The sequence below is a fragment of the Acinonyx jubatus genome, chromosome X (assembly GCF_027475565.1).
Source record: "Acinonyx jubatus isolate Ajub_Pintada_27869175 chromosome X, VMU_Ajub_asm_v1.0, whole genome shotgun sequence".
In the NCBI taxonomy this organism is placed as follows: domain Eukaryota; kingdom Metazoa; phylum Chordata; class Mammalia; order Carnivora; family Felidae; genus Acinonyx; species Acinonyx jubatus.
The window spans coordinates 31,189,479-31,204,703 of record NC_069389.1 but is presented as its reverse complement, the minus strand read 5'-3'; the positions used below and the strand labels follow the sequence as shown (position 1 = coordinate 31,204,703).

The window sequence follows — 15,225 nt, the reverse complement described above, 5'->3', positions numbered from 1 at the left end:
GATAAATGCCTAGTAGTGCAATTGCTGGGTCATAGGGTAGTTCTATTTTTAGTTTTTGGAAGAACCTCCATACTATTTTCCAGAGTGGCTGCACCAGCTTGCATTGACACCAACAATGCAAAAGAGATCCTCTTTCTCCGCATCCTCGCCAACATCTGTTGTTGCCTGAGTTGTTCACGTTAGCCATTCTGACAGGTGTAAGGTGGTATCTCATGGTGGTTCTGATTTGTATTTTCCTGATGATGAGTGATGGTGAGCATTTTTTCATGTGTCAGTTGGCCATCTGGATGTCTTCTGTGGAGAAGTGTCTATTCATATCTTTTACCCATTTCTTCACTGGATTAGTTGCTTTTTGGGTGTTGAGTTTGAGAAGTTCTTTATAGATTTTCGATACTAACCTTTTATCTGATATGTCATTTGCAAATATCTTCTCCCATTCTGTCGGTTGCCTTTCAGTTTTGCTGACTGTTTCCTTCGCTGTGCAGAAGATTTTTATTTTGATGAGGTCCCAGTAGTTCATTTTTGCTTTTGTTTCCCTTGCCTCTGGAGACGTGTTGAGTAAGAAGTTGCTGCAGGCAAGATTAAAGTGGTTTTTGCCTGCTTTCTCCTCGAGGATTTTGATGGCTTCCTGTCTTCAATTGAGGTCTTTCATCCATTTTTAATTTATTTTTGTATATGATATAAGAAAGAGATCCAGGTTCATTCTTCTGCATGTCACTGTCCAGTTTTCCCAGCACCACTTGCTAAAGAGACTGTCTTTATTCCATTGGCTAGTCTTTCCCACTATGTCAAACATTAGTTGGCCATATGTTTGTGGGTCCATTTCTGGGTTCTCTATTCTGTTTCATTGATCTGAGTGTCTGTTCTTGTGCCAATACCATACTGTCTGGATGATTACAGCTTTGTAATATAGCTTGAAATCTGGGATTCTGATGCCTCCTGCTTTGGTTTTCTATTTCAAGATCCCTTTGGCTATCTGGGGTCTTTTCCGGATCTATACAAATTTTAGGATTATTTGTTCTAGCTCTGTGAAGAATGCTGGTGTTACTTTGATAGGGATTGCATTGAAAATGTAGATTGCTTTGGGTAGTATCCACATTTTAACAATATTTGTTATTCCTATTCAGGAACATGGAATCTTTTTCCATTTTTTTGTGTCTTCTTAAATTTCTTCCCTAAGCTTTCTATAGTTTTCAGTGTATAGATTTTTCACCTCTTTGGTTAGATTTATTTCTAGGTATTTTATGGTTTTTTGTGCCACTGTAAATGGGATCGATTCCTTGATTTCTCTTTCTGTCGCTTCGTTGTTGGTGTATAGGAATGCAACCGATTTCTGTGCATTGATTTTATATCCTGCAACTTTGCTGAATTCATGATTCAATACTAGCAGTTTTTTGGTGGAATCTTTTGGGTTTTCCATATACAGTATCATGTCATCTGTGAAGACTGAAAGTTTGACCTCCTCTTGGCCAATTGGATGCCTTTTATTTCTTTGTGTTGTCTGACTGCAGAGGATAAGACTTCAAATACTATGTTGAATAACAGTGGTGAGAGTGGACATCCCTGTCTTGTTCCTGAACTTAGGGGGAAAGCTCTGTTTCTCCCCGTTGAGGATGATATTAGCGGTGGGTCATTCATACATGGCTTTTATCATCTCGAGGTATGCTCCTTCTATCCCTACTTTCTTCAGGGTTTTTATCAAGAAAGGATGCTGCATTTTGACAAATGCTTTATCTCTGGCTACTGAGAGGATCATATGGTTCTTGTCCTTTCTTTTATTGATGTGATGAATCATGTTAATTGTTTTGCGGATATTGAACCAGCCCTGCATCCCAGGTATAAATCCTGCTTGGTCATGGTGAATAATTTTTTTAATGTATTGTTGGATCAGGTTGGCTAATATCTTGTTGAGGATTTTTGCATCCATGTTCATCAGGGAAATTGGTCTATAGTTCTCCTTTTTAGTGGGGTCTCTGCCTGGTTTTCAAATCAAGGTAATGCTGGCTTCATAGAAAGAGTTTGGAAGTTTTCCTTCCATTTCTATTTTTTGGAATAGTTTCAAGAGAATAGGTGTTAACTCTTTCTTAAATGTTTGGTAGAATTCCCCTGGAAAGCCATCTGGCCCTGGACTCTTGTTTTTTGGAAGATTTTTGATTACTAATTTGATTTCCTTACTGGTTATGGGTCTGTTCAAATTTTCTATTTCTTCCTGTTTCAGTTTTGGTAGTGTATATGTTTCTAGGAATTTGTCCATTTCTTCCAGATTACCCATTTTATTGGCATAGAATTCCTCATAATATTCTCTTATTATTATTTTTATTTCTGTTGTGTTGGTTGTGATCTCTCCTCTTTCATCCTTGATTTTATTTACTTGGGGCCTTTCCTTTTTCTTTTTGATCAAACTGGCTAGTGGTTTATCAATTTTGTTAATTCTTTCAAAGAACCAGCTTCTGGTTTCACTGATCTGTTCTACTGTTTTTTTGTTTGTTTGCTTGTTTTTGTTCTTTTTGTTTTTTTGGTTTCGATAGCATTAACTTCTGTTCTAATCTTTATTATTTCCTGTCTTCTGCTGGTTTTGGGTTTTAATTGCTGTTCTTTTTCCAGGTCCTTAAGGCATAAGGTTAGGTTATGTATCTGAGCTCTTTCTTCCTTCTTTAGGAAGGCCTGGATTGCTGTGCAAACCATTTTTCAATACTGCGTAAATATCACTCTTAATCCATGTAGTCTGTGATGATTAATTTTATGCTTCACCTTCGCTGGTCTGTGATGTCCAGTTATTTGATTAAACACCGGGCTTCGAACTTGCCGTATTTTTTCTCCCATTTTTTAATGTGATGAACACTTAAATCAGTGGACTTTGAGAAAAGGAAATTACCCTACATAATGTGGGTGTACCTCCTTCAATGAGTTGGAGGACCTAAGAGCAAACTGAGGTCACCTGAAGAAGAAGCAATTCTTAGTCAAGCCTGAAACAGAAAACCTGCCTGACCTTGCAGCCTGCCTGGCACTGCTGGGGAAGATGGACCCAAGATTGCAATATCAACTCTTACCTGATTCTCTGCCCTGCTTGCTTGACCTATACATTTTTTACTTGCCAATCCCCACAGTCGTGGCAGCCGATTCTTTAAAATCTCAATCTCTCTATCTTTCTGTCTTTGTCTGTCTCTCCATATGTGTGTATATCTATATATGTATGTGCGTGCCTATTTACATTACATTACATTATATTATGGTAGTGTCTGTTTTACTGAAGAATCCCGACCAAACACAAAGTGATTCCATAAAGATTTCTTCCTTGATATACCTCACTGTCTCTACAGCTTTGCTGTTGTTGACTCATTCTCTAACGCCCTCTTAAGTCCCTGCTACTCACCCTTCAGAGAATTCAGTCACCCATTCTCCAGGAAATCTGCCCTACCCTTCTAATTCTCCATTATCTCAATTTCCTTTGAATTTCTACTAAAAAGATAGGATGTTTAACAACGTTCTAATAAAGCTTTAGATCACTGGAAGGAAGAATAATAGGACTGATTTTCTTCTACATATGAGGAAGGTTGCTATCATCTGCTAGGCTGAAGAAAAGCATGTTACATTGTTAAAATAATGTACTCATTAACATTTTATCAGAAATGTACTGTAATTTTTTGTTTGATAAGAAATATACATAAGGTTGTTCACTTATGAAAGAGCAAGCAGCCTTCACGTGAAGTATTAGAACCTTATGAATGGTAATAGCTATAGAAATCTAGAAAGTAAATTATATAAAGTTATCCGGAACTAATACAAGAAGATTCTTACAGGGATATGCAACACACCTTTGTATATATATTGTGAATGTAAAGTATTAATTAATTTGAAAGGGAACGACTGAAGAGTGATCATGAAACTCTCCTTAATCATAAACTTACCTGGGTCTTCCTCATCAATTTGGGGGGATAGTTCTGAAACTGATTTCTGAAAGGAGGGTACTCGAATGTCATGTTGATCTGGTTCTTCCTGAGATTCATCCCCTTGTCTTCTTTCAACAGAAAATGAGATTGCACCTACAACACATCAGTACAAGATGCTATATTAACTAGGGATTTGTTTTCTAAAAGGAAAGGTCAATTTTAGGTATTAAACATGCTATAGTGTGAAACTAATAAGGAACTAAACACAAATTGTAGGTGTTAGTATCAGATTTAAACCTGATGGTGGTACAGAACAATTTAATGGAAAATCCATTAATATTTATTTTAAGTATAAGTGATGGTCAGTTTTTATTTACAAAGTAGTGTCATACGTAGGTTCACAACTGGGGCTGTTACCAGCTGTGTCCCTCAGTTTGCCCAAATGTGAACTGGACGTGACACTGGTGGCAGCTGGTGACACTGGATAGTACAAAATGTTCCTGGTATTACACTGACTCCATCTGGGGCTCCGGGAGTGCTTCCAACAGTTTACGCATCTCTGAGTGGGCAGGATTGGCCCCAGACTGTGGCTGAGATGGGCTAGAGCCAGGTCACAGACTGCTTCAGAATCTGCAGTGGGCTTGAGGTTGGCAGGCCTGACCACAGAATATGTATGGGTGTGTCACCCTCTGGGTCCCTGGGCAGGCAGGACTGCTTCCAGACAGCAGCTATGAGGGGCTGAACCTGGATTATAGGGCTGCTCCCAGATGTGCAGACAGACCCCGGTCTATGAGCCTAATTCTGGGGCATGCACAAGCACATCTCCCCAGACGAGGGTTCCCGGACCATGGCTGAGAGTGGCTGGCCAAGTTATAAGGCCATTTCAAGATCTGCAGTTGGACCAAGGCTGAAGGACCTGCCTCAGGGACACAGACAGGTGTGTCTTCTGGCAGGTCCCTAGGGGTGCAGACATCATGGCTGAGAGGGGCTGTGAGACAGATGTGAAGTGGAATCTCCTTGTAGTTTTGGTTTGTAATTCCCTGTTGCTGAATGATGTGGAACAACTTTTCATGTGTCTGTTGGCCAACTGCATGTCTTCTTTGTAGGAATGTTTGTTTACATCTCCTGCCCATTTTTAAATTGGATTATTTAGATTCTGGTTATTGAGTTGTAGAAGTTCCTTATATATCTTGGATACTAACCCTTTATTGGCTATATCATTACTGTTTTTGGTACAATGGTAAATGGTATTGTTTTCTTAAATTCTCTTTCTGCTGCTTCATTTTTGGGAATAAAACAGATTCCGTCATTGATTTGGATCCTGCAAAATTAACATTTACTGAATTCATTCATCAGTTCTAGTAGTTTCTTGGTAGAACCTTTAGTGTTTTTTTACATAGAGTTACCATGGCTTCTGTAATTACAAGAGTTCTATTTCTTCTTTACCAACTTCGATGCCATTTGTTTCTCTTGTATTTTTAAAAAATATTTCTTAATGTTTACTAATTTTTGAGAGCAAGAGGGACAGAATGTGAGCAGGGAAGGGGTACAGAGAGAGAGGGAACACAGAATCCAGAGCAGGCTCTAGGCTCTAAGCTGCCAGCACAGAGCCCGATAGAGGGATCAAACTCACCAACTGTGAGATCATGACCTGAGCCAAAGTTGGACATTAAACAACTGATCCACCCAGGTGCCCCAGTTGTCACAGATTTCTTTATGTTGTCTACCTGCTGGGTAGGACTTCTAGTACAAAGTTGAAGAAAAGTGGTGAGAGTGGAACCCCCTGTCTTACTCCTGACCTTAGGGGAAAAGCTCTCAGTTTTTCACCATTGAGTATTATGTATTATTTCCATTTTAAAGAAAGGAAATCATGTAAGAGAAAAGTCATAAACAGCGTTCCATTATAATTGAAATTTTTGTAACCACTTCACGATGTAAACGTATATGAAATCATCACAGTGTACATCTTAAATGTATAGAACTTTTATTTGTCAATTATACCTCAATAGAGCTAGAAAAAAAACCTCCTTTATTCGATGGACACCATTAAGAAAATTAAAACGAAAACCACAGACTGGGAGAAAAAAATTTTAAAGCACATATCTGGAAAACAAAAACAAAAACCATGTACGAGAAAAAATTTTAAAAAGCCTAAATATTCAGCAATAAGAAAACAAACAACCCAAAGTAGGACAAGGGATGGGCAAAAGAGTTGAAAAAGCATTTCACAAGAATACGTATAGATGACAAAGAAGCACAAGAAAACATGCTCAACATTATTATTCATTACAGGAATGTAGAGTAAATCCACACTGCATCTGAACTACACACAGGTGAAAATCGATCAAAGTGCAATGGCGAATCCTACAAACTATGGTCAAGGATATAGAGAAACTGGAACTTTTATGCATTGCAAGTGAGAATGGAAAGAGAGACAATCTCGTTGAGATACTGTTGGCAGTTACTTCTTTAAACATTGTAAATTCAACTACCATATTATCCAGGCATTCCACATATAAGTGATTTACTCAAGATGAATGAAAGTATATGCCCACACACAGATTTATGTATAAATGTTCATATCAGCTTTATTGATAACTACCAAAAAAATGGAAAAACCCAAATGTCCATCAAAAAGTAAAAGGATCCAAATATTGTGGCGTATCTATTTCATGGAGTACGACTCAGTAATAAACGGAATAAAGTATTGATGCATGCACTGTGTGGATGGATCTTAAAATAATTATATTGCAGAAAAGAAAACAATTCCCCAAAAGGGTTAAACCTGATGATTTCATTCATATACAATGCTATTAAATGCATATATAGTGACAGAAAACAGAGAAATGTTGCCGAGGGCAAAGGTATCTTATGCCATGAGGGAAGAGGAGGGTAAAAGGATTAAAAATGGACACAAGGAGACTTTTTGTGGTGACCTATATTCATTATCTGATTTGTAACCATGGATTCATGGCTGTATGCATGTGTTAAAACTCAAAATATATACTTTAAATATGCATAGCTTACTGTATGTCAGGTAAACCACAATAAAACTGTTTAAAAAGCACCCTTAGGGATTCCTGGGTGGCTCAGTTGGTGGAGCATCCCACTCTATTTCGGCTGAGGTCATGATCCCAGGGTCATGGAATTGCGCTCTGCATCCGGCTCTGTGATGAGTGTGGAGTCTGCCTAAGATTCTCTCCCCAACTCTCACTCTGACCCTCTCTCCTGGTCATGCTCTCCCTCTCTCTCTTAAAATAAACAAACAAACAAACAGCATACTCTATATTAGAAATTATACTAACTACTGCTGAACAGGATAACAATAGGATAGGAGAAGTGTCACCCCCAACTGAATGTACTGTATAAGCAGGATGTGTAAGGGAAGTTCACAGCCAACTATGGGTATCTTTCCTGCAGTAGGCAATATCATAAATGAGATAATAAATGCAGGAAACTTAATGAAGCCATCATATTTAGGTATTCAGAACACTTGAATCCATCCATCCATCCATCTATCTATCTATCTACCTACCTACCTACCTACCTACCTACCTACCTATTTATCCATCACCTCTATCCATTTACACCTCTCTGTTCCATAAATTCATGTCTATTTCACTGCTATCAAATGCAACCATCTCCTCATTTGTTTGGATTCATTTTACCGTGGAGGTGACTTATTAAGTCTCCATGTAAAGCCTTCATTTATTTTGTTAATTTTACCTTAAACTTATTTTTAGAAATAATTTCTATGTAAAATAATGAATTTTCATATAAAAAAAGCATCCTTAGGCTTCATCCGAGAAATGAAATGGGGAAGATTGCTTTTCACAAAAATGCAGCGTGGTAAGAGGCAAATGTTCACAAGTATTTGTAAAATTGTTTTGAAGTTCCAAGCTAAGGAAAAATACCCGAGGCTACCTGAAGAAGAAGCAATTCTTGGTCAAGACTGACACAGAAAACCTGCCTGACCTTGCAGCCTGTCTGGCACAGCTGGGGAATTTGGACCCAAGACTGCAATACCAACTCTTACCTAATTCTCTGCCCTGCTTGCTTGACCTACAGATTTTTCACTTGCCAATCCCCACAATCATGTCAGCCAATTCTTTAAAATCTCAATTTCTCTCTCTCTGTCTCTCCATATGTATACATACATATATATTTGTATGTGTGTATGCATGTGCCTATTTACATTACATTACATTACATTACATTACATTATATTATGGTAGTGTCTGTTTTACTGAAGAATCCCGACTAAACACAAAGTCATTCCATAAAGATTTCTTTGATATACCTCACTGTCTCCACAGCTTTTCTAACGCCCTCTTAAGTCCTTGTTACTCATCCTTCAGAGAATTCAGTCACCCATTCTCCAGGAAATCTGCCCTGTCCTTTCCAATTCTCCATTATTCTCAATTTCCTTCAAATTTCTACTAAAAAGATATGATGTTTAACAACATTCCAATAAAGCTTTAGATTACTGGAAGGAAAAATAATGGCACTGATTTTCTCCCACATATGAGGAAGGTTGCTATCATCTGGTAGGCTGAAGAAAAGCATGTTACACTGTTAAAATAATTTACTCATTAACATTTTATCAGAAATGTACTCTAAGTTTTCGTTTAGTAAGAAATACATATAAAGTGGTTCACTTATGAAAGAATAAGCAACCTTCAATGAAATATTATACTCTTATGAATGTTAATTGCTGTACAAATCTAGAAAGTAAATTATGTAAAGTTAATTCAGAGCTAATACAAGAAAATTCTTACAGGTATATGCAACACACCTTTGGATATATATTATGAATGTAAAGGATTTATTCAATTAAAAGCGAATGATCGAAAAGTGATCATGAAACTCTACTTCATCATAAATATACCTGGCTCTTCCTCATCATTTTGGGGGGATGGTTCTGCTAACCATTTCAAAAAGGAGAGTTCTTGATTGTCATCTTGACCTGGTTCTTCCTGAGATTCATCCTCATGTCTTCTTTTAACAGAAAATGAGATTGCACCTACAACACATCAGTAGAAGATGCCATATTAACTAGGGATTCATTTTCCAAACTGAAAGGTCATTTTTAGGTATTAAAGATGTTTAGTGTGAAAGTAATAAATACAAAGCCAAACACAAATTGTGGGTGTTAGTACCAGATTTAAACTTGATGGTGGTACAGAACAATTTAACGGAAAATCCATTAATATTTTAAGTATAAGAGATGGTCAGTTTTTATTTACAACCAAGATTATGATACCTGGGTTCAGAACTGAGGTTCTCTGTTACCAGCTTTGTCCCTCGGTTTGCCTAAATGTGAATTGGAGGTGACACTGGTGGCAGCTGGTGACACTGGATAGTACAAAATGTCCCTGGTATTACACTGACTCCATCTGGGGCTCCGGGAGTGCTTCCAACAGTTTACGCATCTCTGAGTGGGCAGGATTGGCCCCAGACTGTGGCTGAGATGGGCTAGAGCCAGGTCACAGACTGCTTCAGAATCTGCAGTGGGCTTGAGGTTGGCAGGCCTGACCACAGAATATGTATGGGTGTGTCACACTCTGGGTCCCTGGGCAGGCAGGACTGCTTCCAGACAGCAGCTATGAGGGGCTGAACCTGGATTATAGGGCTGCTCCCAGATGTGCAGACAGACCCCGGTCTATGAGCCTAATTCTGGGGCATGCACAAGCACATCTCCCCAGACGAGGGTTTCTGGACCATGGCTGAGAGTTACAGGGCCATTTCAAGATCTGCAGTTAGACCAAGGCTGAAGGGCCTGCCTCACTGACACAGGTGTGTCTTCTGGCAGGTCCCTAGCAGGGGCAGACATCATGGCTGAGAGGGGCTGTGAGACAGATGTGAAGTGGAATCTCCTTGTAGTTTTGGTTTGTAATTCCCTGTTGCTGAATGATGTGGAACAACTTTTCATGTGCCTGTTTGCCATCTAGACGTCTTCTTTGGAGAAATGTCTGTTCACATCTACTGCCCATTTTTAAATTGGATTAGTTTCTAGCTATTGAGTTGTAGAAGTTCTTTATATATCTTGGATACTAACCCTTTATTGGATATGTCATTATTGGTTTTGGTACCATTGTAAATAGGACTGTTTTGTTAATTTCTCTTTCTGCTGCTTCATTATTAGCATATAGGAATGCAATAGATACCATACATAGATCTGAATCCTGCAAAATTAACATTTACAGAATTCATTCATCAGTTCTATTACTCTTTTGGTAGAGCCGTTCGTTAGGGTTTGCTACATAGAGTATCATGTCATCTGCAAATTGTGAGAGTTTTATTTCTTCTTTACCAACTTGGATGATACTTCTTTTTTTTTATTTTTTGAAATTATTTATTGTTTTTTTTTTTTTTTTTTTTTGAGAGAGAGAGGGACAGAATGTAATTGGGAAGGGGTAGAGAGAGAGCGAAACACAGAATCCAAAGCAGGCTCTAGGCTCTAAACTGTCAGCACGCAGCCAGACACAGAGCTCAAAGTCACAAACTGTGAGATCATGACCCGAGCCAAAGTTGGACCTTAATCCACTGAGCCATCTAGGCACTCCTGGATGCCAATTATATGTTTATGTTGCCTAATTGTTGTGGCTAGGAGTCTAGAACTATGTTGAAGAAAAGTGGTGAGAGGAGACATCCCTATCTTACTCCTGACTTTAGGGGAAAAGCTCCCAGTTTTTCACCATTGAGTATGAGGTATTATTTCCATTTTAAAGAAGGAAACTGATACAAGAAAGTTCAGTATCTTGTCCAAGGTCAGTGACCTCAGTATAATACAGTTGGAATTTGAAGTCATGGGTTCTGGTTCAAAGTCCATACTTTAATTTAATTAATACATTAATGGTTTGAACACTTTTACGTTTATAAAAAATTGAATGGAAAGTACAGAGTTCTTATATACCCCCCCTTATTTGGCTACCTTAAGTATCTTGAATTAGTACGATACATTACTTACAATTGATGAGCCAATAATGATATACCATTATTAAGTAAAGTTCATAGGGTACATTCGGGCTAATTTTTTTGTGTATACATTCTATGGCTTTGGAAATATGTAAGTTTATGTATCTAACATTGGAGTATCATGTAGCATAGTTTCACTGCTCTAAAAATCCTGTTTACTATGCTCATTCATCCCTTCCACCCAACCAATAAAGAACTGTCAACCCTTGATCTTTTACCTCTTCTAGAATGTCATATAGTTCATGATTCATAGGAATCATACAATATGTAGCCTTTTTAGATTTTCCTCTTTTACATAGGAATATACATTTAAGTTTCCTCCATGTTCTTTGTGGCTTGATAGATTGTTTTTATTACTCAAAAATATCCCAGTCTTATGGATATACCACTGTTTAACCATTTAACTATTATCAGACACCGTCGTTACCTCCGCATTTTGGCAACTATGAATAAAGCTGTTATTAACATTTATCAGATGTTTGGAGGGGCATACATTTTCAGTTCATTTGTGGAAATACAAAGATGTATGATTGCTATATCATGTTATGAGTATGTTTAGGTGCTTTTTTTGGTATTTGTGTGTATATTAGTTATTTATATATTTTAGGAGAGAGAGAGAGAGAGAGAGAGAGAGAGAGAGAGAGAGAGAGACAACACATGAGCGGTGGAGAGGGGCAGAGGGAGAGAGAAAGAGAGAAAGAATCCCAAGCAGGCTCCACACTCAACATGGAATCTGATGTGGGGCTCAATCCCACAACCCTGGGATCATGACCTGACCTGAAATCAAGAGTCATATGCTCAACCAACTGAGCCACACAGGTGCCCCAATACCTCACTTTCACTAATGGACAGAACAACTAGACAGAATACCAATAAAGACACATAGGATGTGACCAGCACTATAGAACCACTGGACCTAACTGGCTTATATAGAACATTCCACCCAACAACAAGAGAATATCCATTCATCTTAAATCAACTTTGGACACTGTCCAGAATGGATCACATGTGAGGCCACAAGCAATATCTTAAGAAATTGAAAAGATTTAAGTCATACAAAGCATGTGTTCTCATCACAATGGCATGAAGTTACAAAGCAATAACATAAGGAAAAAAGGAATTTCGCAAACTTGAAAACTAAACAACATACTCTTAATATTTCAAAAACCTTAGAAAAAAATAGAAGTCTGAAACTGTAAAGATGATTGACTATGAGAACAGAGCATATGAAACTGGTGTGATGCAGTGAAAGCAGCACTAAGAAGGCAATTCATAGCAGTAAAAGCGTCTGTTAGAACAATCTAAAATCAACAACCTAACTGCACACAGTATGGAACTATAAAAAGAAAAGCAATTTTAATCAAAACTAGCAGAAGAAAGGAAATGACAAGGATCAGAGTGGAGGTAAATAAAACAGAGAAGAGAAAAGCAAAGAACAGAAAGTTTTACTCTTTGAAAAGGTCAACATCATTGGCAGACCTTTCAAGTAATTAGGAAAAAAGAAATGAGGACTCCAATTAGTGAACTCAGAAAAAAGTGGGGACATTACATTGTTTTCACCAAAGTAAAAAGCATTATAAGAGAATATGATGAACTAACACATGACCCCAAAATTGGGTAACATAGATGAAATGGACAATATCCGAGAAACACACAATGTAGTAAAACTGCTCATGAATTCAGAAAAATTGAAAAGACATAAAACTAGTAAGAAGATTGAATACATAATCAAAGCTCTCCCCACAAAGACAAGCCCAGGACCAGATGGCTTCACTGTTGAATTCTATCAAATACTTAAAGAAGAATTAATATATATTTTTTCTCAAACGCTTAAAACCTAAATAGGAGGGAAAGCATAGCCTCATTCTAGGAGTTTAGCTCTGCCTTGATATTTTCACTGTTTTGTTTCTCTACTATACTATCCTATGAAATCTGAGTAGCAAGACTAAAGATGAAAGCCTGAGGAAATCTCTGCTAATCCTTCCTTCTTCTATCTTTTTCTTACTTCATTTTAACCACCTTCCTAACTCATTTTCTTTTGTTGTATTTTCTCTCTCTGGGGGATCAAAAGGCAAGGTGGAAAAACAAAATTTGGTGGCTAATGAAGAACAGAGATAAAGAGACCAGTGTTGTGGCCATATCTGCCTTTATTCTATGTACAATACAGCTCTTGTCTTCTATTCCATTTAAGCTCCTTGTTTTTATAATGAAATGCATAGTAGTCTAGTGCCCAACTGTAGCCCTCTAGGCTCCATTTTCTTTTTTTGCGGTCTTATGCTGTTTGTTCTTTCTATAACACATTTTTGAAACGTATAGAACAGAAGACACTGCAGAAAACAGGAAAGGATTAATAAAATCTACAGGATTCAGATTTCTGTTGTAAGGGATGGCTGATTATGTTTTGCTTTAGGAAGAACCTATGCTTTCATTACTGGGGCAAAACGTAAAAGCAGCAATAATTCATATCACCATTAAGGGCACATGTTTCTTACTGATTCATGTAAGAAAAAAGTGATAAAGTGTGTTTGATTATAATTGAAAACTTTTGTAACTACTTCACGATGTATATATATATCAAATTGTCACACTGTATATCTTAAATGTATATAATTTTTATTTGTCAATTATACCTCAATAGAGCTAGAAAAAAAACCTCCTTTATTCGATGGACACCATTAAGAAAATTAAAACGAAAACCACAGACTGGGAGAAAAAAATTTTAAAGCACATATCTGGAAAACAAAAACAAAAACCATGTACGAGAAAAAATTTTAAAAAGCCTAAATATTCAGCAATAAGAAAACAAACAACCCAATGTAGGACAAGGGATGGGCAAAAGAGTTGAAAAAGCATTTCACAAGAATACGTATAGATGACAAAGAAGCACAAGAAAACATGCTCAACATTATTATTCATTACAGGAATGTAGAGTAAATCCACACTGCAACTGAACTACACACAGGTGAAAATCGATCAAAGTGCAATGGTGAATCCTACAAACTATGGTCAAGGATATAGAGAAACTGGAACTTTTATGCATTGCAAGTGAGAATGGAAAGAGAGACAATCTCATTGAGATACTGTTGGCAGTTACTTCTTTAAACATTGTAAATTCAACTACCATATTATCCAGGCATTCCACATATAAGTGATTTACTCAAGATGAATGAAAGTATATGCCCACACACAGATTTATGTATAAATGTTCATATCAGCTTTATTGATAACTACCAAAAAAATGGAAAAACCCAAATGTCCATCAAAAAGTAAAAGGATCCAAATATTGTGGCGTATCTATTTCATGGAGTACGACTCAGTAATAAACGGAATAAAGTATTGATGCATGCACTGTGTGGATGGATCTTAAAATAATTATATTGCAGAAAAGAAAACAATTCCCCAAAAGGGTTAAACCTGATGATTTCATTCATATACAATGCTATTAAATGCATATATAGTGACAGAAAACAGAGAAATGTTGCCGAGGGCAAAGGTATCTTATGCCATGAGGGAAGAGGAGGGTAAAAGGATTAAAAATGGACACAAGGAGACTTTTTGTGGTGACCTATATTCATTATCTGATTTGTAACCATGGATTCATGGCTGTATGCATGTGTTAAAACTCAAAATATATACTTTAAATATGCATAGCTTACTGTATGTCAGGTAAACCACAATAAAACTGTTTAAAAAGCACCCTTAGGGATTCCTGGGTGGCTCAGTTGGTGGAGCATCCCACTCTATTTCGGCTGAGGTCATGATCCCAGGGTCATGGAATTGCGCTCTGCATCCGGCTCTGTGATGAGTGTGGAGTCTGCCTAAGATTCTCTCCCCGACTCTCACTCTGACCCTCTCTCCTGGTCATGCTCTCCCTCTCTCTCTTAAAATAAACAAACAAACAAACAGCATACTCTATATTAGAAATTATACTAACTACTGCTGAACAGGATAACAATAGGATAGGAGAAGTGTCACCCCCAACTGAATGTACTGTATAAGCAGGATGTGTAAGGGAAGTTCACAGCCAACTATGGGTATCTTTCCTGCAGTAGGCAATATCATAAATGAGATAATAAATGCAGGAAACTTAATGAAGCCATCATATTTAGGTATTCAGAACACTTGAATCCATCCATCCATCCATCTATCTATCTATCTACCTACCTACCTACCTACCTACCTATTTATCCGTCACCTCTATCCATTTACACCTCTCTGTTCCATAAATTCATGTCTATTTCACTGCTATCAAATGCAACCATCTCCTCATTTGTTTGGATTCATTTTACCGTGGAGGTGACTTATTAAGTCTCCATGTAAAGCCTTCATTTATTTTGTTAATTTTACCTTAAACTTA

At 37.5% G+C, this 15,225-nt stretch overlaps 1 protein-coding gene across 1 annotated transcript in view; it reads right to left on the bottom strand.

Annotated features, from left to right (window-relative positions):
* Window positions 1-15,225, bottom strand: part of CFAP47 (cilia and flagella associated protein 47) — a 545,688-nt gene that overhangs the window by 155,043 nt on the left and 375,420 nt on the right. The window contains exons 52-53 of the mRNA XM_053202225.1: window positions 8,779-8,913; window positions 3,909-4,043 (exon numbers count right to left, since the gene is read on the bottom strand). Of these exons, the coding sequence (XP_053058200.1) occupies window positions 3,909-4,043; window positions 8,779-8,913 (270 nt within the window). The remainder of the gene's footprint in view (window positions 1-3,908; window positions 4,044-8,778; window positions 8,914-15,225) is intronic.